At 36.1% G+C, this 24487-nt stretch overlaps 2 protein-coding genes and 1 non-coding gene across 9 annotated transcripts; 2 read left to right on the top strand and 1 right to left on the bottom strand.

Moving 5' to 3' along the window:
• Positions 1-10050: 10050 nt before the first annotated feature.
• On the top strand, positions 10051-16073 carry LOC104118722 (uncharacterized). 2 transcript variants are annotated; one of them, XM_009630044.4, is made up of 9 exons: positions 10053-10379; positions 11094-12351; positions 12470-12588; positions 12832-12956; positions 13507-13606; positions 13730-13807; positions 14047-14130; positions 14429-14511; positions 15314-16073. In XM_009630044.4, exons 2-9 carry the CDS (start codon positions 11145-11147, stop codon positions 15507-15509), a joined length of 1992 nt encoding a protein of 663 aa, XP_009628339.1. In that variant the 5' UTR covers positions 10053-10379; positions 11094-11144; the 3' UTR covers positions 15510-16073. The 2 variants fall into 2 exon arrangements, with proteins under 2 accessions (XP_070038926.1, XP_009628339.1); XM_070182825.1 differs by lacking the exons at positions 14429-14511; positions 15314-16073 and having other exon boundaries at positions 10051-10379; positions 13958-14130.
• Positions 16074-16323: 250 nt separating this feature from the next.
• TRNAD-GUC (transfer RNA aspartic acid (anticodon GUC)) lies at positions 16324-16395 on the top strand. Its single transcript has one exon. It is a non-coding gene; the product is annotated as a tRNA-Asp (tRNA).
• A 1387-nt stretch (positions 16396-17782) lies between these two features.
• LOC104118723 (uncharacterized) lies at positions 17783-22316 on the bottom strand. Of its 6 annotated transcripts, none has more exons than XM_009630049.4 (3): positions 21994-22316; positions 19110-20978; positions 17783-18664 (listed from the first exon to the last, which is right to left on the bottom strand). In XM_009630049.4, exons 2-3 carry the CDS (start codon positions 20949-20951, stop codon positions 18335-18337), a joined length of 2172 nt encoding a protein of 723 aa, XP_009628344.1. In that variant the 5' UTR covers positions 20952-20978; positions 21994-22316; the 3' UTR covers positions 17783-18334. The 6 variants fall into 6 exon arrangements, with proteins under 6 accessions (XP_009628344.1, XP_009628341.1, XP_009628340.1 ...); XM_009630046.4 differs by having other exon boundaries at positions 22079-22316; XM_009630045.3 differs by lacking the exon at positions 21994-22316 and adding an exon at positions 21734-21987.
• Positions 22317-24487: the final 2171 nt, after the last annotated feature.

Below are 24487 nucleotides of genomic sequence, written 5' to 3'. Positions count from 1 at the left end.
TAGAATTTGGAAGGGGATTTGACCTCTTCATTCTAGTGATGATATTTATAAGGACAAACAAATTATTTTGCATAATGTAATACCTTATAAGTGATCTGAATATGTAATACTTTATAAGTGATCTGAATATGTAAATATCTTTTACACGATTAGTGAATAGAACTTAAATTCTTTCTCGTAAAGGGTAACCATTAATTGATCAATTGTCTGTGATGACCATGCCGGAGGGCTGGCTGACGAGGGCGGTTCAAGCAAGACTGTCAGGATTCTAGGTTGGCAAGCTTCTGAAGAAGGGGTGCACATGTCACCTTAGGCGAATCCCACCTCGGATTGGGAGAGGAAAGTGAAATGCTTTACAAGGCATGACACAAGCTCACATGGTACGCGCTCTTTTAGGGCTCGAGGTGGTGTAGCCCGAAAGACAAATCCGTGTAAGCCTAGGCCCAAAGCGGACAATATGTGCCATGTGCTTGGGTGGTGACATTGTCGTGTTCCACGATTTGTGACTGATTAATTATTAACTGGTTCATGCTTCTCATGATCATTAAACAAATAGGTTTCTTCCAGCTGAAGATATAATCGTCTAAGATTTTTGGTAAGAATGAACAAGTAAAGAATTAGTGTTGGCGTTCTGACATTTCTTTGCATTGGGGACCCTCTTACCTCTTAAACAAATCACCCACGTTTGCTACTACTACATAAAAATTAATTAAGTACTTGAAATCATGCTTCACAAACAAAGACTTTCACTAATTTATTCTCGGAATGGGACTTTAAATATTCATAGAAGGTATTGTCATTGAGAGATGAAGTCAACTAAAAGATTAGTACTACTAATGAAAATATGATCTCAGGTCGTGGAATAAGAAAGTTGATAATGCATTAGAAGGGGAGCCTTGAGTCAGTCAAGCTGCCTTCGTGTGCCGTGAAATCGCCATGATACTTATATAAGGGAAAACTGCCTATGTCATATTTCTTGGATGCGGCTCTTCCTCAGCTTTGCGTGAACGCGGGATATTTGTGTCTCGGGTTGCCATTTTATTTTCTATAGTTGATACTCAATATAATACTCTAGTAGAACAAAAGATTACTGATATAAGCTTGTCAAAAATCAGATTGGGAGATTTTGGAATGTTTAATGAGATGATAAAATAGATCCTTGAATAAAACAATCAATATATAAAATATGTTAAATTTAACGGACAAGTCTTGGTGGTGTAGTTGGTTATCATAGGGTTTGCAAGTGGGCCGGTCCCGGGCCTAAACGGGCTAAGTGGGCCGGTCCAAATGGTTCCGGGCCCAGTCCCGGACCGATCCCAAATTAAACGGGCCAACCGGTCTCGGACTAAACGGGCTTTTTGTAGGGACCGGCCCGGGACCGGGACCGTTTGGTTTCGGGCTAAACGGTCCAGGCCCACGGGCTAAACATGCTAAGTGGGATAAGTGGGCCCAACATATATTTTTTTATAAAAAAAATAATTTAAATAGATATTAGAGAAAAAAAGATGTTAAAAAAAATACCTAAGTTAATGCTTTATAAATTTTATTATAGAATTGTCACCTAAATTTTATTTAACATCCTAAATTTTAATATTCAATATTTAATATCGAATATATATAGTATATAAGATGTATATATACTATATAGTATATCGATATAAGATGTATATATAGTATATTCGATAAGCTATATATACATCTTATATACTATATATAAGATGTATATATAGTATAGTATAGTATAGTATATATATATATATTCGATAAGCTATATATATATCTTATATACTATATATACGATGTATTAGTATATAAGATGTATATATAGTATATATATATTAAATGTATACAAAGTTAGGGATTAAAACAAAGTTGGGGGGGTTTAATCCCGCTAAGGGACCGGTCCCAGTCCCTGGCGGGCTAAATGGCCTCGGGCCTGGTGGGCCCAAATCATAGGACCGGCCCAGGCCCACTAAAATCGGGCCAAATGGTCCTGGCCCGCGGTCCCGGACCGGTCCTGGGCCTGGACCGGCCCACTTGCCACCCTTAGGTTATCACGGTAGTCTCACACAATTGAGGTCCCTGGTTTGAACCCGGGTTCAGACATTTTTAGTTTTACATATTTTTTTCTAAATCATCGATATTCAGATAAATAAAATATATTTTATCTTCTTAAAGAACAATAAAATCGCATCATGCACGACTTGTTCTAATTTTTGGGAAACAACATCAATTCGGATTCATTTGCCCGCCTATAATTTTTAATTTGTTATAAAATAAAGACCGTAAAGTAAAGAAATCGAAGACAATTATAGAGAGAGATTTATATATTATTCAACTTCAAACTCATGTACATAATGAACTGAATTCTCCTCTATAATAGAAGAAAGGAAGTTGTTGTGTAAGTTGTTGTGTAAGCTGTTACTGCAAGCTGCTTGTAAGCGGTTGTGTAAGCTGCTACTCTAAGTTGTTGTGTAAGTTTCTTGTAAGCTGCTACTGTACCAGATATAAATAATCTTCTATCAGAGGTAATATTTATCCATAACGAAATACCGAAAAGATAAACTTCTTTAGGAGGTTTATTTTCAATAGAGTACTAAATAGATAAACATATTTACGGCGGAGTCCCATATGGATAAGTTTCAGAAAGCTTATTTACAACGGAGTACTAAATGAACATCTATAATATAATATATTTATAACACTCCCCCTTGGATGTTCATTAAAAGATATTGTGCCTCGTTAAAACCTTACTAGGAAAAATCCAGTGGGAAAAATCCTAGTGAAAGAAAAAGAGTATACATATTAGTAATATGCAATTCTAGCTACCTCATTAAAAACCTTATAAGAAAAACCCCATGGGAAAAAACTTAGTAAGGAAAAAAGAGTACAACGCGTATTTCACTCCCCCTGATGAAAACCTTGTTCCAAATATTTGAGTCTCCGCATTCCAATCTTGTATACCATCTTCTCAAAAGTTGAAACTGGCAAAGTGAACAAATCAGCTAGATTGTCACTTGAACGGATTTATTGCACATCGATGTCACCATTTTTCTTAAGATCATGTGTGTAGAATAATTTTGGTGAAATGTGCTTCGTTCTATCTCATTTTATAAATCATTCCTTTAATTGGGCTATGCATGTAGCATTGTTTTCGTATATTATTGTGGTTTTTTTTATCACATTCCAACCCACATTTTTCTCGAATAAAATGAATCACGAATCTCAACCATACGCATTCCCTATTTATTTCATGAATAACTATTATCTCAGCATGATTTGAAGAAGTAGCAGCAATAGATTGCTTTGTGAAACGCCATGGTATGACAGTACCTCCACATGTAAACACATATCCGATTTGAGATCGAGCTTTATGGGGATCGGATAAATAACATGCATCTGCATAACCAATACGATATGCACCACCTTTGTTGGCATTAACACGATATATAAGTGCACCAATTGCACTGAGATAGAGTATTTCAGGACCAAGGAGTTCCTCATCCTCTTCTGGAGGTCGGAACGGATCCTTATTCACTTCAAATGATCGAACACCCATTGATGTACTTAATGAGTGCGTTTTGTCCATGTAAAAGTGTTTAAAGACCCTTTCTATATAGGCAGATTGATGGATAAAGATATCGTCTGCTAACTATTCAATTTGCAGACCAAGACATAAATTTATTTTTCCAAGATCTTTCATATCAAATTCTTTCTTAAGATATTCAATTACCTTTTGGAGCTCTTCTGGAGTTTCAACAAGATTTATGTCATCAACATAAATAACAAGTATAATAAATTCTGATGTCATTTTCTTTATAAAAATACATGGACAAATAACATCATTTATGTAACCTTCTTTCAGCAAATATGCACTGAGGCGATTATATCACATGCGCCCAGATTGATTTAAACCGTGCAAAGATCTTTGTAATCTGATTGAGTATATTTCACGATACTTTGAACTATATGGTTCATGCATTTTAAATCCTCCAGGGATCTTTATATAGACTTAATCAAATGAGTCATATAGGTTATGACTTGCATTTAGATGGCATGACATCTTCAAGTGTCTGGACTACAGGTCCGATCCTCACAATCTTTTACAATATTATGAACTATATTGTATCAAATATATCGTCGATGATCATTTTGTATCGGTTCCTAAGCGACATAACTTGTTGAGATCTCACCACTTTCTTAATTTTCAGGTACCTGAACGTCTTCTGGAGTTTTATGAAATATTATGTCGTGGGCTCTTCTAGAGCTTATTTCCTCCTCATTATGATCATTTTGATCATTTGCTCCTATCATTTTTCAAGGATTGTTACCTTTGGAACCGATCGATTTACTACGCTTCATGAATGCAATAAACTTTATCCTTTAGGGACTTTAATTTTAATAGGAGCATTTGCAACTGAAATATGATATTTAATTTTGGATCAGCAAATGCTTCTGGCATTTGACTTGAATTATCTTCTAAGTGAAGATCATATTAATGATAATTCGATTTATATAGCATATTTTTCAGTTGTTTATTCCATCCCCCAAATGTTAGAAAAACTAACACATATCCCCAATCTTCTTTGGAAAACTTATCTTTGTGCATTGTGGTAGATAAATTAATCATATACCACACATCAAAAGTTATTAGATAGTAAAATATTTGGTTTCTAATCCTAAACTAATTGTGAGGGGAGGACTTATCATATTTTATTGGTTCGATGCATACAAGTGATGATGTATGCAATTTAGAAAATCTCAGACCAACACATGAAGTTTTGTTCTCATAATCAATAGTTTAGCCATTAATAGGAGGTATTCAATGCTAAACTAGCTAGGATATAAACCAGCATCATCAAGATGAACTATCTTGATTTCATAATCTGAAAATTATGCTCTTAATTAAGAAAAGCAATTTCAAATGCCAAACTGCAGGATGACAATAAACGCATGTGTAACCATCTCATATATGCATCTATAAGTGGATCATGTGAATGTGCCCATATTCACCTTTTATATATTCCAGAATTCAGGGATTTTAGTCCCAACTTTAGCTGGTATAATCAATTTATTATGAGAACAAGCAACATAATTCTTGAAGAATCTTCTAGTTCTTCAGTATATGCTTATCTGAATTCTCAAATAGCTCATTTAAAAATGGCAAATGAAAACTTCAAGTTTATCATGGCATATGCTATCTCTAAGTAAACTTCTGGTTTACTATGACATAAACTTTTGCATCAGTAAACTTCTGATTTACTGTGGCTAGTTTTGTATCAGTAAATTTCTGGTTTATAGTAGCTACTTTTGCCTCAGTAAAACTCATGGTTTACTGTGACTACTTTTGCATTAGTAAGCTTCTAGTTTACTGTGATACATAATATAGTACAAATTAAAGAATAAGGTGGGTCACTTCTCACATACATATTATTTTACCCCATATGATTGTGGAAACATGGAAATTTTAAATCTTCCAGCCATTTGTAGTCTCAATATGATAGCCATTTATTAGTAAATTTGAGGTTTACTATAACATATATTTTGACCATATTCATATAATATGAATGACATATTTGTATATAAGCTCTTCGAGAGCCTTCATTTATTATCCACAATCTAATATTTATCTGACACTACTGATGTCATGTGTCTTCTAGACAAACAATTAGATCTTCAGGAGCTTTTGATAAATTTTGTACTATCAAATATTGTTCAGACACTTCTAGTGTCATGAGAGAAAATCATAATCAAATGAACAATATAAAGACAATTCTAAATTTATAAATGACGAAAATTAAGAATTTTAATTTTTTTTTTTTACCACTACATAATATTTTTCCGCTTCAGGAGAAAATTTTAATTATTTACTATTTCAGGAGAAATTTGAAATATGAAATATTGAGAATATATTCTCTCAATCGTATTACCTCTTCTGGAGGTGAATCGTAATATATTTACATCAAGAGCGCGTTCATATTTAATATTGTCACATTCACTTCAGGCAATAGATTAATATTATCAAAAGTTCTCTTCCTTCAGGAGATAAAACATAATTATTTGAACGTGCATAATCACATCAAATTGTGATGTTTCGAACCTCTTTTAAGATATTTGCTACTTCAAAAACAAATCGAGGTATGAATATAATATAGAGAATTTTCTCTAACTTATCTTCATTGTAACCATAGCAAGTCTAAATTATCACTTCTGGTAGTCATAGGCACATAACACTTCTGGTGGTTAATAAAATTTAGTTACAATGAGATGTATGAAACATATCCGCTTCTGGTGGCCGTACTCTGCTGGAGTTCAAGTGAACCATGAAGTTAAATCATAACGAGACTTAGGAAATATTACCACTCTTGGTAATTATATATTTCTCATAAAGTCCGCTGGAGTTTAGATGGATCTGACATTGTTATTCACTTTGTAATCTTTTATGGAGATAACAACATGATGAAAACAAGTATATAAAAAAAATAGTTGTTATATGCTAATACGTATACAGAGCACGTAACATAGCAAGTTGATTCAATATTCATTGTCTTCTTAGCCTTCAAATTTGTATTTCAAATCACAATATACCTGCAAGTCCTGCATCACTAGTTGCTTAAAATTAGCACGTGATGGACATAGATAATAAGCATAATTTTTCAAGATCATGAAGGAAATCAAATTAAAATTATAAATTAATAAGCCTTATCTTTGAGAAATGACATCAAAAAAGATTTCATCTCTTCATAGAGTTGGAAATTAACAAAACCAACGTGATGTTCACCACTCCAAGGATGTAATTTTCCTCAAAATGCTCTGAATGAACTCGGTTTGACCATGCACAAGGGCAGTACGTTGCCTCACAGTCAGGTAGTGATGATGAAATTAGAGACTCGTGCTGATAACGTGTTATAAAATAAAGACTGTAAAGTAAAGAAACCGAAGACAAGTATAGAGAGAGATTGATATATTATTCAACTTCAAACTCATGTACATAATGAACTGAATTCTCCTCTATTTATAGAAGAAAGGAAGGTGTTGTGTAAGCTACTACTGCAAGCTGCTTGTAAGCTACTGTGTAAGCTGCTTGTAAGCTGCTACTCTAAGCTGTTGTGTAAGCTGCTACTGTACCAGATATAGATAATCTTCTACCAGATGTAATATTTATCCATAACGGAGTACCGAAAGGATAAACTTCTTCACGAGACTTATTTCAAATAGATTACTAAATAGATAAATATATTTACGGAGGAGTCCCATATGGATAAGCTTTTTCAAGAAACTTATTTACAACGGAGTACTAAATGAACATCCATAATATAATATATTTATAACATAATTCACAAATATATATATATATGTAAGGACCCGTTAATATTTAAACCAAAAACTCCGAGTTTCGTGGTACCAAAATAGATTCCTGCATTATTATAGTAGAAGCAGTTCAGACTTTTTGGATTGAACAGTACCCCACGGACTTAGAGAAAAATGTTTCGCAGAAGAATGTATTTCTGCGGCCCATTATGCGGCCACATAATCACTCTGCGGACCGCATAATGGCCGTAGAGTGAAGCAGAAAGCTTGGCCAATGTGAGGTCAGTTTTGCGGTCGATTATGCGACCGCATAATCGATATGCAGACCGCATATCGATCACATAATCCCTCTTGAGTTTTTACGGAGGGAGTTTTGCGGTGCATTATGCGATCGCAGAACGAGTATACGGATCGCATACTGGTCGCATACTTGGGTCGTAAGTCCAGGCCCCTGAGGGCCATTTCTGCGGTCACTTTGTGAACCGCATAACCATTATGCGGTCGCATATGCGACCATAGACCTATGTCGGGGAACCCATTTTCTTAATTTAAAATCCGACCCCCATTCCGTTAAAATACCCCTTAGGTCTATTTTAAGATCATATTCTGATGTTTCTAGAGTGAGAAAGAGAGAGTTCAAGAGGGAGGACCTAAGTTTTCATTAAATTAATCTTCAACCATCACTCAAAGCTTGGAAATATTCAAGTAGAGTACCAAATTCTTCATCCAAAAAGGTAAGACTTCATCACCCCAGCTCTTAATTTGAAACATAGCTATAATGGGGTACTAGTATGATATTTTATGGGTATAAGGGTGGTTTATCTTGCATGCATGTATGATAAAGAATGGGGAAAAATGTGAGCTAGAACCATGAACGTTTTCCTAATTTTGGGTTCAATTTGTATATTGCTAAAATAGATTGTGGTTGCTAAGGGTTCCGAAAAAATATTGTAGAGACTAAAGAAGCACAATTGAGGTATGTATGGCTAACTCTCTTCTTCTTAGAATCGAACTCCTGGCGTCCGAATAATTGGTGTAAGTTCCAACTTGATTATACTAGAATTGTTTGCCTTAGTGTGTTCGATTGAAAGATTCATGTTCCCTAATTATTTTAGATGGTTACCATGTCATCATGCTATTTGAGAACGTAATTATGATTTTCAAAGCTCCTTCCCTTATGTGTAAAATGCCTTATGTGATGGTACTTATCGACATGAATGATGATGTTATTTGAACAAATAAAAAGGGAAAGACTTGAATTGTAAAATGTGCCAAAGTGCCAAGAACTACTTAATAAATAAGGTTGTTTGTGCCATGTAATGAAGATGAGAAAGAAATGTGAATTGAGTGGACAGTTGAAAGAGGTTATGTCTCAAGTGAGATGGCTTAGCCGATCGGGTCGAGATCGGACGCCATGTTGTACACATGGTGGCATTTGTATTGAGATTATTGAATTACATTGTGAATATGGATATGTCTCACTTGAGATGGCTTAGCCGGTCGGGCCGAGATCGGACTTCGTATAAAAATACGGTGGCATTGTGAGTTGTGGCTTTGGCACTAAAGATTATTAATCTAAAAAGATGGAAAGATTGAATTGGAAACTATGTGATCCTTAATTGGTGTTTTCTTTGTATTTCTATGAAGTATTTATTGATTATTATGTCTGCCTTCTCTTTGTTTCACTGTTCATTCTTCTAAGATTGGTGTTTGCCTTACATACTAGTACTATTCGACAGTACTAACGTCCCTTTTGCCGGGGGCGCTACATCTTTGAATGGATGTAGGTGGTTCCATCGCAGATAGTGCCGATCGCAGATAGTGGTGCTCTCCTTCTCTCCTCACAACAGTCTCGGTGAGCCCCGTTTCTCCCAGGGGTCATGTAGTCCTTCTTTTGTATAAGTTTTCACATTTTGAGGTATAGCCGGGGCCTTGTTGTCGGCATTGTCATGTTGCTCTTTTGTATCCTTAGACGCTCCGTAGACGTTTTTTTGTGGGTCATGTATGTATGTTGGAGTGGTCGTTGGATCGAGATTTATTTTGGAAACTCATCTATGGCATAATGTATATAAGGAAAATGAACTAGCAACGTTTATATATTTATATAACTGATCTCTCCCCAGTTTTACAAATGGTGATGCGATCCCTTTTTGGGTTATGAATGAGTCGGGTAGGAAAGGTTTAATAGGCTTGCTCGACCGGGTTCACTCGGTTGAGCAACGGCCGCACTCCCCGAGGTTGGGGCGTGACAATATAATTGACTTTTTTTATTTTATCAACTAAATTTAGAAGAAAAATTAATTGATAAACCTTTTACCTTTAAGTAATGACAAGTCAAGATACCGAGTAATTATAACTTCACCGTGTGCGCAAGTGGTGCAAAATCATACATCTTGAAGGGTCTTCACTTTGTCTTGTTTCGATTTTCCTCCATTCATCATTTCCAGTTCCTATCGTCGTGACCAAAAAACAAAAAATTACAAAAAAAACAACTAAATTATGTTGATCGTTTTAAAAAGATATCTGTTTCAAATTTCCAATTTCCAAGGTTATAAAATGGTGATATCTTAATAGAGAAAACTCAGCATAATTCTGCAAAATATATGGTGACACATAGTAGAAAGATGACTAGTCAAATCCAGTAGAAATAAGAATTTAGGTAATTTTTTCCTATCCGTCTATAGTGCATATGTATTTTTATTGATATAAGATAACATGTATACAAAGGGAATGACTAGCCAAAAGAAAATGTGATAGCCCTAAAACCATAAGAAGCCAATTTTATATGGTACAAGCCCTTGAGGTACAACCTATACTGCACAAAATTTTCTCCATTATAAGAAAACAAGATGACCCTTACTATTGCAGAAGATGTATCCCAAGTTTGAATTTGGTGTGTAGACTCTCAAACATTGTCTTTTCATAAACCCCATTATCTTAAACCCTTGCTCACTTTTTTGCCACAGGAAATTTCCACCCAATTTCTCTTTGATTCCCCTCTGGTGAAAAATGATTCACAACATTCTTGGAACATTGTTTTCAGCTATAGAACAGTCAATTTCACTCAGGTATTCTGTTTTTATGTATTATATAATGTAACTCCTAGTTTGGTTGCTGAGAAACTGAGAGACAGGAAGAAGAGAAACATTGAAGTCTTTGTTGTTAGTTGTGGGTCATAAAGAGATTCAAGAATGGGCAATTGGCTGGATTAGAATTGTTTTGAAAGCTAATACACTTATATACTACTAGTAATTTTTATGTTAGAGCTTTGATGTGCATTTCTTGTGACGAACCGAACATATGCTGTATATAAGACAATACATCAAACACACTGCATAGCTAATGAGCAATTTTATATTCAAATTTCGTTCAATGTGAAGGTGGATACCTCAATCGTATGTTCAGTTCTCAGGAAAAAGGAAATCTTATGTTCAGTTCAGATTCCAATGTCTGAATTTAATAGAAAAACTAGTCTAATTGTGTAAAAAACATCCTATATTAAATTAAAGAGATGAAATAACATTCTGCAAATTTCATTTTTCTTTCTTAACTTTTTCTTGTTTACTTTGAGTAACTAAAATAGTTTGTGCGACACAAATGCTTATTCTCGGTGCAATTCTAGAACTTCTACCACTTTATTCCTCGTTAACAAAATAAGTAGAAATAAACTTAGCTGAGCTTTCTGGATTTGACTTCGTTTCCATACTTTTTGTGCTTTATTCCGTTTATTTGTAATTAGTTCTTTTCACATACGATAATACTAATTGAACTACATCTCGCAGTTGGCAATCTAGCATTCTCTTTGGAAGAAGATTTTAAATCATTGTGATAAAATGGCTGGGGGAAGTCAACCACGCCAAAGTGAAAAACCTTCAGTCAATTACAGGCGTAATCTACTTGAGGGGGCACTGTTTGAGCTTGCTGATTTTGACCGAGAAAGTCATGCTCCCGTTTCATCTGAAAATAAGGAGAACCCTAAAAGCTCTGAGTCTAGGTCTTCTGAGATAATGAGCACAAGTGAGCTCATATCAGCAATTGGAACTATATGGAATTCTGCAGCCCGTCCTCTTACACGAATCGTATCCAAATCAAGCTCTAGATGCTATAGCGCTGATCACCGTGAAAACAACATATCTGGTTGCTCCGCCGCAGATGAAATTTCTAGTGCTTATTTTTCAACTTATGATCACTCAATACCTGTCAATGTGGATAGTGATACAGATTCTTCACCGCTGGCGCTTGCAAATGTGGAATGTCTGACAGTAAACCAGAAAGTCTCACTCTTTAGTCCTCTTTTAGGAAATTCTCCTCTGTGGAATCTACTCCGTGGTGGATCTACCATGCATCCAGAAACTTGGAAAGCAAAAAATCTTGCCGATGATTTACATACTATGTATGATTGGATGCATGAAATATCCTTACTGAGACTTGAGCATCACTTAAATAGTGCTAATACTGGAATCCACGAAAGCAGAAAATGTGCCGAAGAAGACACGACAAAGAGTCCTTCAAGTTACAGCACCATTGCAGATATAGTAAATGCTGATTGCCAGACTGACAGGGAAAAAACAGCTGGTTCATTGTTAGGTCAGATTGCAAAAGATCACGAGATCGACATGGTATCAACCAGTATTTCATGTCTAAGGCACTATAATGAGGTTTCACCTGACAAAAACTCAAACACGCTAGAGGCTCCATGTTCTAAAAATAATTCAGTTGTCCATGAGTACTCTCTTCCTCCAAATTGTCCTGCTAGTGTCCTCCACAAAATTAATGCTGAGGATCACACAAATGATTCTACAACTAATGAAAAAGTTGAACTGGAGAATGAGCTGAATTCTGAAGTACAGATCTCAGTGGCAAAGGACAAACCTCGTTATACACTTGCAAAACAAGAGCATGCTTTTGCAGGAGCAATGGCCGGAATATTAGTCAGCCTTTGTCTTCATCCAGTTGACACAATTAAGACTGTTGTTCAGTCATGTCGTGGTGATCAGAAACCTCTTTATTATATAGGCAGATCATTTATTTCTGAAAGAGGTATATTTAGTTGAATCTGCACTTCACTTTTCAATATGATACTTCCTTACATGCAAAGAGATGCTGCTCTTTCTTGGAGCCTATCTTTAGACTTGAAATTGTTGTATACTTGTCTCAGGAGTAACTGCACTTTATCGGGGAATTTCTACCAATCTTGCTTCGTCTGCACCAATATCTGCACTTTACACCTTTACATACGAATCAGTGAAAGGGACCCTGATTCCTCTTTTTCCCAAGGTGAATGCTTATCCTTATTTTTATTTTCCTTTTTATGTTAAACGTCCCATCAAATTTCTCTCCGCACCACCCCAGCAAGTTGAGAAAGGAATTGGGGGGGGGGGGATGAAAGCAGTCTGTTAAGCCACCTGAGTCTGTTTGGGAATGGTACCCATAGTTGTATTTTCAGTTTTTCCATTCGTATGCTTTTTCTTACAAGGAAATTGGTGCATTCCTAAATTTTACATGTTTTCTGTAACACAGGAATATCAATCTTTTGCACACTGCTTCGCAGGGGGTTGCGCAAGCATTGCCACTTCATTTATATTCACTCCAAGTGAGCGTATAAAGCAGCAGATGCAAGTTGGTTCACACTATAAGAACTGCTGGTAGAGTTATGCTCCTGAAATGCGTTAGTCATCCCATTATCTGGTTCCACCAGCTTTTGTATCTATCTGATTCTTTTTACCACAGTTTATTCATGATATGAGAACTGCTCGTAGCCTTGAATGCTTCTTGTCCTTGTTTAAGTATATATCTGTTGCCTAAGTATATCATGCTCTGCCTGCGTCTGCCTTTTCTTTTGTGTGTGTGTGTGTTGGGGGGGGGGGAGGGGCATACTCATATACGCCCCGAAGATTTGTCCTGTTAAAGAAAATCCTTTAAAATATGATCGCTAGTTGCTACTACATGTTAAATTACAGTTGGTCCTTGGTATTGTGAAATCTGTTTTCTCATCAGGAAAAAAGGTGTAGTCTAGCGAATATTTGATTATCATAATGGGATTAAGGGTGTCGATGTTAAATACTTAATCTTCATTTGGTGGTTTGCTTTAATCTTTGAGTTTGTTATAGTCATTTGCAACTTTTAACTCGGTACGCTAAGCAGCACTAGTATTTCCTACTAACAGCTTCTTGCTTCTCATTTTTGCCTCCGCAGGAATGCCTTAGTTGAGATTATAAGAAGTGGTGGTTTGCCTTCACTATATGCTGGATGGAGAGCTGTACTATGCAGGAATATTCCACACTCAATCATCAAGGTAAATTTTTTACTATAACAATCTTTCTCTGTGCCGGTTTTGGAGAAAATTGGGGAGCAGGAAGTTGAGTGCTCTTTTATTCTATAAATTATATTCTCTTAAAAGTACTATTTTGACTGGCAGTTCTATACATATGAAATATTGAAGGAGGTGAGGTTGTCATCTGTTCAACTGCGCAACCAAAATGACACACTAATGACGGTTAGTTTTCTTATTAATGAGTATTCCTTTGTCCGCCTCCATCTTTGGCCTTTATTAAGCTCATGATATATATTTTCTGGCACTTGCATTTTCACTTTGACTCTAGGCTTTAAGGAATGATGGTCGAGGTTAACATATTAATCTTTGAAGTTTGTAATTGAGGCAATGGGACCTTAGTGGTTTCATTGTCTGGTAAAAAAACAACAAGAGTTTTCTCAGTTCTATACTCCTCTTTCCAGCTCGTATGTGGCGGATTAGCTGGATCTACTGCTGCACTATTCACAACTCCTTTTGATGTCGTCAAGACAAGATTACAGACACAGGTTATTCATTCTGTTTTTCCTTTCTTACTAGCTCTGGTTGTGAGTCTTGCACAGATATCAATATGTCATATAGTTGCTGCTGGAAACCGGGATCAGTTTAAGCCTTCTGAAAGCATTCAGTTGCTCTATTTCTTGTCCCTTTGTACTATCTATCTGATTGCTAGTTTGAACAACTGATTTAAGACTGGTATCAGTTTAAGCCTTTGGAAATCATTCAGTTGCTATATTTCTCATCTTCCCCTTTACAGTATATGAGCAGCTGATTCATAATGCTCCTAAGAAAGTCTCGTTTATGCAGATTCCTGGATCTAGGATTCAGTTGGGTGTATTAGACACACTTAAAGAAATAGGAAAGCGTGAAGGTTTGAAGGGTCTTTACAGGTAATGGTTGAATATCATATTGAAGTAATTTAATTGAATATTACCACTTGATTATAATCTTGTCAATCTTGCGTCAAACATTTGGCACCCCCAACCCATCCCCAACCCAACCCCGAATATTTCTTTAAAGTAAAGACAATGAGAATCTGATGCAGGACTCACAGGATGGTTATCTTGGTCATTTGTCATCATTCACTATGTTTAATATGTGAAGATTTTTTTAAGCCAAATATTTAGAAAGAACGACATGATTGTCCTACACATAATTAGTTATTAGAACTAGGAAAGGAAGGCTTGTGTATATTTCATCACTGACATGACTTATCCCTCTAGTTTTGAGGCCTATAATTCCTCTGTGTTCACATCACTTATCGCTGAAAACTTTGTTACTCGACAGCATAGTTTGATTAAAGTCAAATTGCTGTTATCAACAGTATTGGAAACATTTACTTGGATAAAATCAACTAAACTTCCATCTTTCACTCATCATATGTACGTTTTCTACGTCAAGCTGAAACCAGCAACTTAATCTAATAGCATACTTCAATATACATTTGAAGCTAATACTGCTCACGAGTTAGTAAAGGCGAAGGATATAATTATGCCATTTACTATAGCAAATTTTTCTACCAAGCTTAACTTTGTTGGAAGTAGAAGAAGTAATAACTTAATTGTCTCTGCTATATCATGAATTCTTCTCAATGAATAACGTGCATGGTGCTAAAAGCATATCACGTGTTGTCAATATGTAGTTAGCCATTTTATTTGGTTTTAGTAGTGATGAATCTTGATTTTATGGCAGGGGCTTGAGTCCTAGATTAGTCATGTATATGACACAGGGAGCACTTTTCTTTGCATCTTATGAATCTTTCAAGAGGTTATTTGCTTTGGAGATCCCTCAGCCTAAAGCCGAAAGAGTTAAATACGAGCAAAGTTTAGAAGATGATTCTGCTCATTACCTTCACCAAACTAACAAAGGAAATATCAGTTCAAGGTAGTGTATCTTTCAGCAAGGTTCCAAATGACGACAACAACAAACCCAATGAGTTCCCACAAGTGGGGTATGGGGAAGGTAGTGTGTACGCAGACCTTACCCCTAACCCCGGGAGGGTAGAGAGGCTATTTCCGATAAAATCTCGGCTCAAGGTTCCAAATGAGAATATATAATGTCAAGATTAGCCTATATATAATCTCTTCTGCAGGTCCAAATAGATGATGAAGGAATTTGAAGTGTTAACCGCCGACTGGCTCTCTTAACACTTCATATAAACAAGCTAGCTGATCATGCACTGAGTTTCGAACCATGTGCCAGCTAGCCCTCGGCGGATTTTTGCGTATCGGAAAAGCATGAGGAGCATTTTTTGTAAAGTTTTAGAACATGAGAGGGGAAATTGAGAGGATGTAGGGATGCCTAATTTTGTATGATGTAATTATGATATTAACATTAATATAGGCGAATCCAACTGGTCTGGAATTGAGACGTAGTTGATTAATTAATTGATTGTAAGAATAAAATTTTAGTTTTCTAGTGAGTTTGCAACAAAGTATTTTTTTCTGGTGTAGCTGTTGATTTGCATAAACATGGATGAAAATGCAATTACCAAAAACACTTCCAGCAAACACAACGGAAGCCTATGGAATTAAAATTGGCTCAAGGTAATCAAAGGAGTTTGCTCAAACAAAAAGAAAAACTGTAAACGAGTGAACAACTTTTTCTTTTTTGCACAAATTTCTTAAATGGAGGGTGCTTTTGCCTGCATTTTAGTCAAAATATTAATCATATAAAATTAGTTGAGAGCTCTAATCAACAAGGTCGTTGTAGTATAGTGGTAAGTATTCCCGCCTGTCACGCGGGTGACCCGGGTTCGATCCCCGGCAACGGCGTTTTTTTATTTTATTTTATTGGATTTATATAATCAAATCCTTATTATCGACATCTTCAAGGTATAAAAAGAATGGATTCGAGTTGATTGAGAAGAGAAGAACGTAAAGAGACAGTTGATTGAAACATCCATGTGCTCTCTAAATTTACACATATTATAGTTAAATAAATTTGAAATATATAATATTTGTTCTATGTTAGAAGCAAGTAATAACCCACATTCACTAACTTAAAATTTTAGATCCGCTTCAACCTTTATGTTTATCAGTGTAAATTTATACAACCTCCAAATCCCATATCAATAACTCATTATCATATTAGGAACCAATCGAAGTCTATAAAAGTTTAGCCATCCTCTTGTTCAGGGGCGGATTTATAGGAGAGATGGTGGGACAAGTGAACTCATGGTATCTCATCAAAATTAGATATTTTATGTATATATTTTCTAAAATTAGTATAATATTAACTGTTGGCATCCATGCTCCGAAAATGTTGAATACTTGGCTAAAGGTGAGTATTCCCGCCTGTCACGCGGGTGACCCGGGTTCGATCCCCGGCAACGGCGTTTATATTTTTTAATTCTTTTCTCATTTTCTTTTTCCTATTTTGCTTTTACTTTCACCTTATTTCGAATATAATATAATCTGTTTCTATTTAAAAAACCAAAAAATAAATAAAGAGAACGCAACCCTTGAGGACCAATATGTTATACGTATAATAGAAAAACATACAATATTTATTATATATAGGATAGATCGACAGACTAGTTACTTTTCCAAGTCAAGTGAAACATTAAAATATATATATACATATATATATATACACTGGAAAACCAAAAAGTAAAAAAGCAAAACAATGTTTTCTCTTACAGAAAATAACAAGAAAAGAAAATCTCTCTTGGAAAAGTAAATGTAACGATAATGTTTTCCTTCCCAACAACAGTGAGAAAATCGATATCCATTTTCAAGAAAATGAATTTTTTGGATGGCCATCAGACAGCAGTGTGCATTTTTTGAAAAAGCTAAAACTTTTGATTAGTAAAAACTATGCAACTGCCTTAACTCCAAACCAACTCATAACAACTGCTTAAACAATGAAGTAGTAATGAATATGGTTGACAATAATCAACAACAAACCCATAATAATTACACAAGTGGAGTTGGGAGAGGGTAGCGTGTACGCAAATCTTACCCGTAGCGTAAACGTAGAGAGCATATTTTCAAGAGACCCTCGGCACAAGGAAAGATGAAAATAAAGTAGTAGCAACAAGCAGTAACGTCAACAAGATAATAAGAAAACGAGGCGAAAGGAACATGTAGATGGTGACAATAATCAAAAGATCAAATTGTGATATACAACTTCAAATTATTCTCACAGATGCTGCATTAGTAGCTTAAGAGCTATTTATTTTCCAAAATGGTGTACTTACATAAAATGCTCAAGCAAAAGTGTACTACTAGCTCATACTACAGAGAGTTTCCAAAATTTCCCTTGTGACTTGCTTTCCATCAGCACCCTTGGCCATCATAATAAATAAATTACAAGTAGGCTAAAGTTTATATTTGAAATTTTTCTATAGTTGAAAAAATTGAATGAGATTCCTATGCCCTCCCTCCCTATCAACTAACAATATAAACAGTGTGTTGTGGCATCTCTAAGATTTTGGCCCCCTATTTCAGAAGGGAAAAAAAACATGGATATCACCAGAAGACAATATGATGAGAACTTCATCCTGCTGAAAATCATATTTAAACAAGCTCGAGCATGCTGCCGCGTGTGTGCACCATTCATCATCTTGGTTCCTCTCAAAATTTCATGCACAAAAGTTGCATTTAAATGATCTCGAGTTCATAAAGCAGCCAGTTTTTGCTATCAAACTCGACATACCCCACGTGGAACGGAGTAGAAAATGCAATGCTTAGTTGAGTGAGTCGTTCAAACCTATACTCGACCAATTGGAGAGAATGGTGGATTGAGTACAAAAGATGGGAATACTTGCTCAACTTTCTTGTGTACTTTCTGTTTCTTTTCCTCTCTAACTGCATTAAGCAAGCCTTTAATATCATCCTGAACAAATACCCTCAATATGTTGGATTGCAAAGATTCTACGTTGTTCTCCTGTCCCACGGCAATTGAAGTTTCCGTAGAATGCAAAATTGCAACACAAATAGAGAATGCCTGTAATGCAGATAACTGAGCATGAAAATCAACTGAATACTGTCCATCCTCCTTAAGTGTCATCGTTAATGCTGGAGCTTTATCTTTTCTTCCCTGTATAGAGTTTTCAAACCATGAATATGGGAAAAACACCTTTGGGACAAAGCATTATCAGTAATAATCAAGCAGATAGAGTAGCCTATTGTGGTATTCTCAAAAGCTTTCTGGGCATAGTTAACATTGATTTGGCTTGTATACCTTGAACCAAGTTTATGAGTTAATGTCATCTGAATTCTAGCAGTTACTTCATATTAGTTGGAGCTCAAGTTTCTGTGCTAAGCGGTGGGAAGTAAATGTATATAATAGTTGGAGCTCAAGTTTCTCATATTATATACATTTACTTCCCACCGCTTAGCACAGAAACCTTTTTTTAGGGAATGCTCGAGTTGCAAGACTAATTACTTGGTTCATGTCTATCAATATTGCCTAACGTCTGAAAGGTTTTCTTCAACGTCAATTCCTATGAGACATATGTCTAGGACACAAGTGAGAATATTACCTGAACGAAGAGTTCTAATGGCCGCTGACTCTCAACCAGAGGACGGTTGTCATCAATATGAATATTTGGATTGCCAAATATGTGAAGCGGACATGCCATGTCCCAGCCACCACAGTCGCAACCTCCGCCCATCCTCCATCTATCTAACAAGGAGGAAGGACCAGGACCTTCAGTTGTTGGAAGACCGTGGTGTCCGGAAGGGATCACAACATTCACCTTGGCATCAGAAGTTCCAATTCTTTGCTCAACCAGAGAAACATCCAGTAAGTTTTGAAGTGGCTGATCATCAGCCTTTGCATCTCCACTCCTAAATTTTAAACTCTCTCTCTTTTCAAATGGTACCTCTATAGAAATTGCTGCAACTTCAACCCGTGACTGCAGTTGCGCTACTCCTAAAGGGTAAGGAATTGATGAGTCAAGATGACCTCTGTCATGAGCATGGTTCGGTTGAAGTTTGAGCTTTGTTTTTTCAGGTACCTCTTCGGCTCCAGATGAATTTTCATTGGACGCCTTTGGTGTATTAGTGAGATCAGGGGAAGAACAACAACTATCTTGAGGAGAAACTTGCTTTCTTGAATGGGCCGTATCATACAAGACAAACTCTGTCACCATTGAGTTGTCACAATCTCCAGCTTTTTTAATGTCTGTACATAAATAACAGGAAACTTGCATCTGCCCGACCAACAAGGGTTCTCTAATGCTATCTTTCGATCCCCATCCATTGGCATTGCTCTTTCTTTTCTGGTGAATGGAATGAAATGTGTACACCCAATTCAAGGTATTCTCCACTTTCCACGACTTCGCGACGAAACTATCTTCAGGAGACTTTACTGAGAACTCAAAAAAGGGCAATCCATTTTTCTTATCTACTCTGAGGGATCCATGCAAATGAGCCGGTAAACTCTGCACGTTCGAATTATGGATCTCTTTCTTGATAGACTGAGGATCACGACCCAAAGGCTCAGCCATGCTTGAGAAATCATGCAATAGAGATTTATGAAATGCTCTGTCTCTACTAGCATCAACTAGCTCATTCTTAATCTCCTGGTCAGGTTCGACATTATAACTCAATGGGCTTTTCACAGACTTTGATTTACCAAATGGATCGAACATCTTTCTGATAGGGCTGAAACGGGATTTTTGGCTGCCGCTCCTAGTGCTATCACTTTCTGAACGAGCTGGAGATTGTGGTAGCGCTAATTTTGCAGACAACGATTTGGGTAAAGGGACAGATGGATCCCTCTCCGTTAGTCTGTTAACTTCACTTAGATGATCAACGACGGATTGAGACATTATGTTTGAATCCTGAGCTGACTGTCTTAGTGAAGTTTGAGCTCTTCTATTTTCTCTATCGTCAGAGTTTATTAAACTTCCTGTCGAGCTATCTGTTTGTACACCTCTCTCTGGAATAGGACCTTTAAAGGAGGATCTATGTTTCTCTATGAGTGAATTATCCTCACGTGAACTACATAAAGCATCAAGAATGTCAAATGAGACTGCAGCAGCATTGCCACCAGAGAACTCAATTTTTCTTCTTTCCCCGACAGCATCAGTTTTCTTGACGCGCCTAACATCTTTAGAACTTTGATAGACAGAACCCCTCTTTAAGATTTCATTTCTTTCCAAATACGATTTCCTTGATGGAACATTTTTGCAGGACACGCTACGATACTTATGAAAGCTTATCTCAGTGAATTCATCATCTACAGATAATACTTCTTTGCTGCATTTGGGATTTCCTTTGCTTTTTCTCCTTTCACCTTTTAGACGGTGTCGTGGAGATGGAAGCACAGTTGTAGGACTTCCATCTACTATACAATACTTGTCGAATTCCAACTCCATATCTAGTCATATCAATAGATCTACAACCTATCAAGAACAAAATAACAGGTCATTCACAGTAGAATAAAAAAGCTACTAACATAATGCCTTACATTTCAAAACAAACATCAACGAAATATAATTAATCACATAAAGTTTTGAACTTTATAGACTAACATCTTATAGGGCAATATTTGGATGAACTAAACCAATTGGAAATATCAAAAGCTTGGATTTTTACACTTCAAGATTCCAAATGAAATCTAGATTTAAGGGGTTCTTAACTTTGTTGGACGCAGAAGGAAGACTAGGAAAAACAAAAGGTTCAGGGTTCCAAATATGCATATATAAAACAAAAGGTTCAGGAATTAAGCAAACAACTAGATCTAAGAGAAGAACTCTAAACTAGGGAACTGCAATGTCACAACATGTTTCACATGCAAACTTGAAGATATGGGGAAAAAAATAGAAATTGCATACCCATTTCTTCAAATTGAAAAAAAAATGGCTGAGCAAATAATGAACTTCAACCAAGAACCTTAACTTTCCTACCCTTACATAAGCAATTTGAAGATCTAATCTTTCATTTCTAGCAAATGCACAAATGCAAATGACCTAATGATACTTGAAAACAGAAAAAAGGAACTAACTTTTTTCCAATTAACTGAAACCAATGTAACACAACAAAGAAACCCACAACCCCACTTAACTATGAAGCCCCTAATTTATTGTAAAAACACATCTTAAACACTTGCATCTAAAGTAAATAAAAGGAACAACTGCTCTTGAAAACAGTCCATTACCATTTAACATACCCCACTTGATCTTAGAGAAGTGAAGCCAAAGAAAAAACCCAACAAACTGCTTGTAAAAGAAATCATTTCTTACAATATCTTGAGCTTAAAGTCTCATCCAAGAAAACACATTTCATATTCATATATTCTCCAAAAGGGTAAAAGAAAAGATACCAAACCAAACTGCATTGCTTAAAGAGTATTCAGTTTCTTGTACTTAAAATCAAGAAAAGTACATGGGCTTAAATATAACAACAATTAACACCTACCCTCCAAAAGTTAGACCATATAATGAGTTAATGAATATGAACACAACGAAAAAAAAAAGATTAATTATAAAAAGACAAAGCATGCCTTATAGAGATAGAGACTGGTTGAACAAAAGGGGTAGTGGGGTAACAAATGTACTAAGTGAAACTCACACACTCTCTCTTTCTCTCTCTCACACACACACAGTAGGAAGAATAGAGTTGAGAGACAAAAGAGCTGCCAAGCTGCTCTATATGTCCACTAAAAAAAAGCTAACTTTGACTCATCATCATATGCTTTCATGCTGTGTTTTTACTCTATGTTTCTATAGTTTGCCTCTAGTTTTGGTTTTTCTTTGTTGTAGTGTGTGGCCTTTCTTTCACTTTCTTCAATGTTACTTTTTAGGACACTGTTTTTAGGCACATTCAAGATAGTGCATTTCCATAAGTAACCTTGGAAAAAGGACTAATGAATCTAGATTTAAGGGTAATTTTGATAAATAAGGAGGGGACAGGCCAATTATTAATTTGAGGAATCACTGCACAAGGATTTTAATATCTTATGCTATTTTATTGGGAATAGCAGATACTGTTTTCTCTTGGCTCTTTCTTGCTATAATAATTAAATAATTTTGTCCAAATATAATATGGGACAGGATTCTTATGATCAAGGTGATTACTGATTCCCAATTTATAATAATCTTTTTTTATATGGTGAATTGAATGTAATAGATTTCAGATCCCTCCAAAGATGCAATTACATTATGACCCTTGATTCTTGCATATATTTTGACAAGTTTGCCCCTCAATAAAAAAACAACACGAAACCCAAGTTGGTAAATTCATTATTTGATCGTGTTGTTACATATATTAGACTGATTTAACAAGATATCACTGACCAAAAATAGCATAGAAAAAAACAGCTTGAATATAATTTTGATTTGGAAGAGAAAATCATATTAGGTTGTCACTGTTTTAGAATAGTAAGCATAATTAGCACGTTGAACCATGTTTGTCCGCGGTGAAACATAGTTCTAAGGTGATGGTCCCTCAAAACAATGACTCTAGTAATTGTAGTCTATAGTGTACTTGAGCTTCAAATTTTGGTTCTTCTCGACAGAAAGCACTCCGATACATAAAGCATCTCGCATTCATACAGGATTTGAGAAAAGATCGCATTCAACGATGTAATGTAGGCAATTTACATTAATCCAAGTATCAGTGGCTCATTCCACGGCTCGAACTCGTAACTTATAAGTCACACAGAGACAACTTTATCATTGCTCCAAGGTTCCCCTTCACACCCTTTCAACATAGGCGGACCTATGCTATATCGAGTAGGGTCACCGGCCCCCGTACAATTCGACAAATTTTTTATTTGTACATGTATATGTCTTTAGAAAATAGTGATTGCTAAAATGCAAGTTTTGAAGCTCTCACCTTGCTCGTTAATGGAATCAGAAGAGAGAAAGAGAAACAGAGTATTGAAGAAGGCAATTGTTTCATTTTTTTTTGTCATTAACAATGTACATCATAGGCGGATTCACGATTTGAGACTTATGGGTTCCTACCGTAATTTTAAATTAATATGCAATAATATATGGGTTCACGGTTAGATATTTACATGAATTTCTTAATATAAATACATGGTCTACGCAAAAGTTACTGGGTTCCCGGAAACCCGTAGTCAATACTCTAGGTCCGCCCCTGATGTACATCCCTTTTATACAAAACTAACAACTTTCACTAATTAACTTAACAAACTAATACAGCTCATTGACAGCTATAACTAACACCCTAACTAATAAATACACATGAGCTGCACATGCTCTATTTGAACATGCCCCCTCAAGCTGGAGGGTGCAAGAAATTGAGCACACCAAGCTTGCCAAGTAGATGTATGTGTTGTGTAGTCCCTAGTCCCTTTGTCAGCAAATCTGCTTGTTGTTCCTTAGTACTCACATGAATTGCCTTGACTACTCCTTCCTTGATCTTGTCTCTAATGAAGTGGCAATCAATCTCGATATGCTTTGTTCTCTCATGTAGGATTGGATTTTCTGCAATCTGTATGGCTGACTTGCTATCACTAAAAATTGTCACTGGTGAAATAACATGAACTCCCAACTCCTTGAATAACCCCAGTAGCCATGTTATTTCTGCTACTGCTGCAGCCATGCTCCTATATTCAGCCTCGGTTGAGCTTCTAGATACAGTTTGCTGCTTCTTTGATTTCCATTACACTAAGCTATCTCCAAACTTTACAACATAGCCCGTGATAGACCTCCTGGTATTGGGACATGCAGCCCAATCTGAATCACGCCAGTGTTTGAGTCTTTCTACATTTCCAGAACTCATCAAAATGCCTTGCCCAAGTGCTCCTTTCAAGTATCTTACAACTCACATTGTTGATTCCCAGTGAGACTTATTAGGCCTTTGCATAAATTGGCTTAATATTTGCACGGTATAGTTGATATCAGGCCTGGTAATAGTGACATGTAAGAGCTTACCCACCAAT

Source organism: Nicotiana tomentosiformis, chromosome 8 (assembly GCF_000390325.3).
Source record: "Nicotiana tomentosiformis chromosome 8, ASM39032v3, whole genome shotgun sequence".
Classification (NCBI taxonomy): domain Eukaryota; kingdom Viridiplantae; phylum Streptophyta; class Magnoliopsida; order Solanales; family Solanaceae; genus Nicotiana; species Nicotiana tomentosiformis.
The sequence above is the reverse complement of the archived record's forward strand: the minus strand, read 5'-3'. Positions and strand labels throughout refer to the sequence as shown.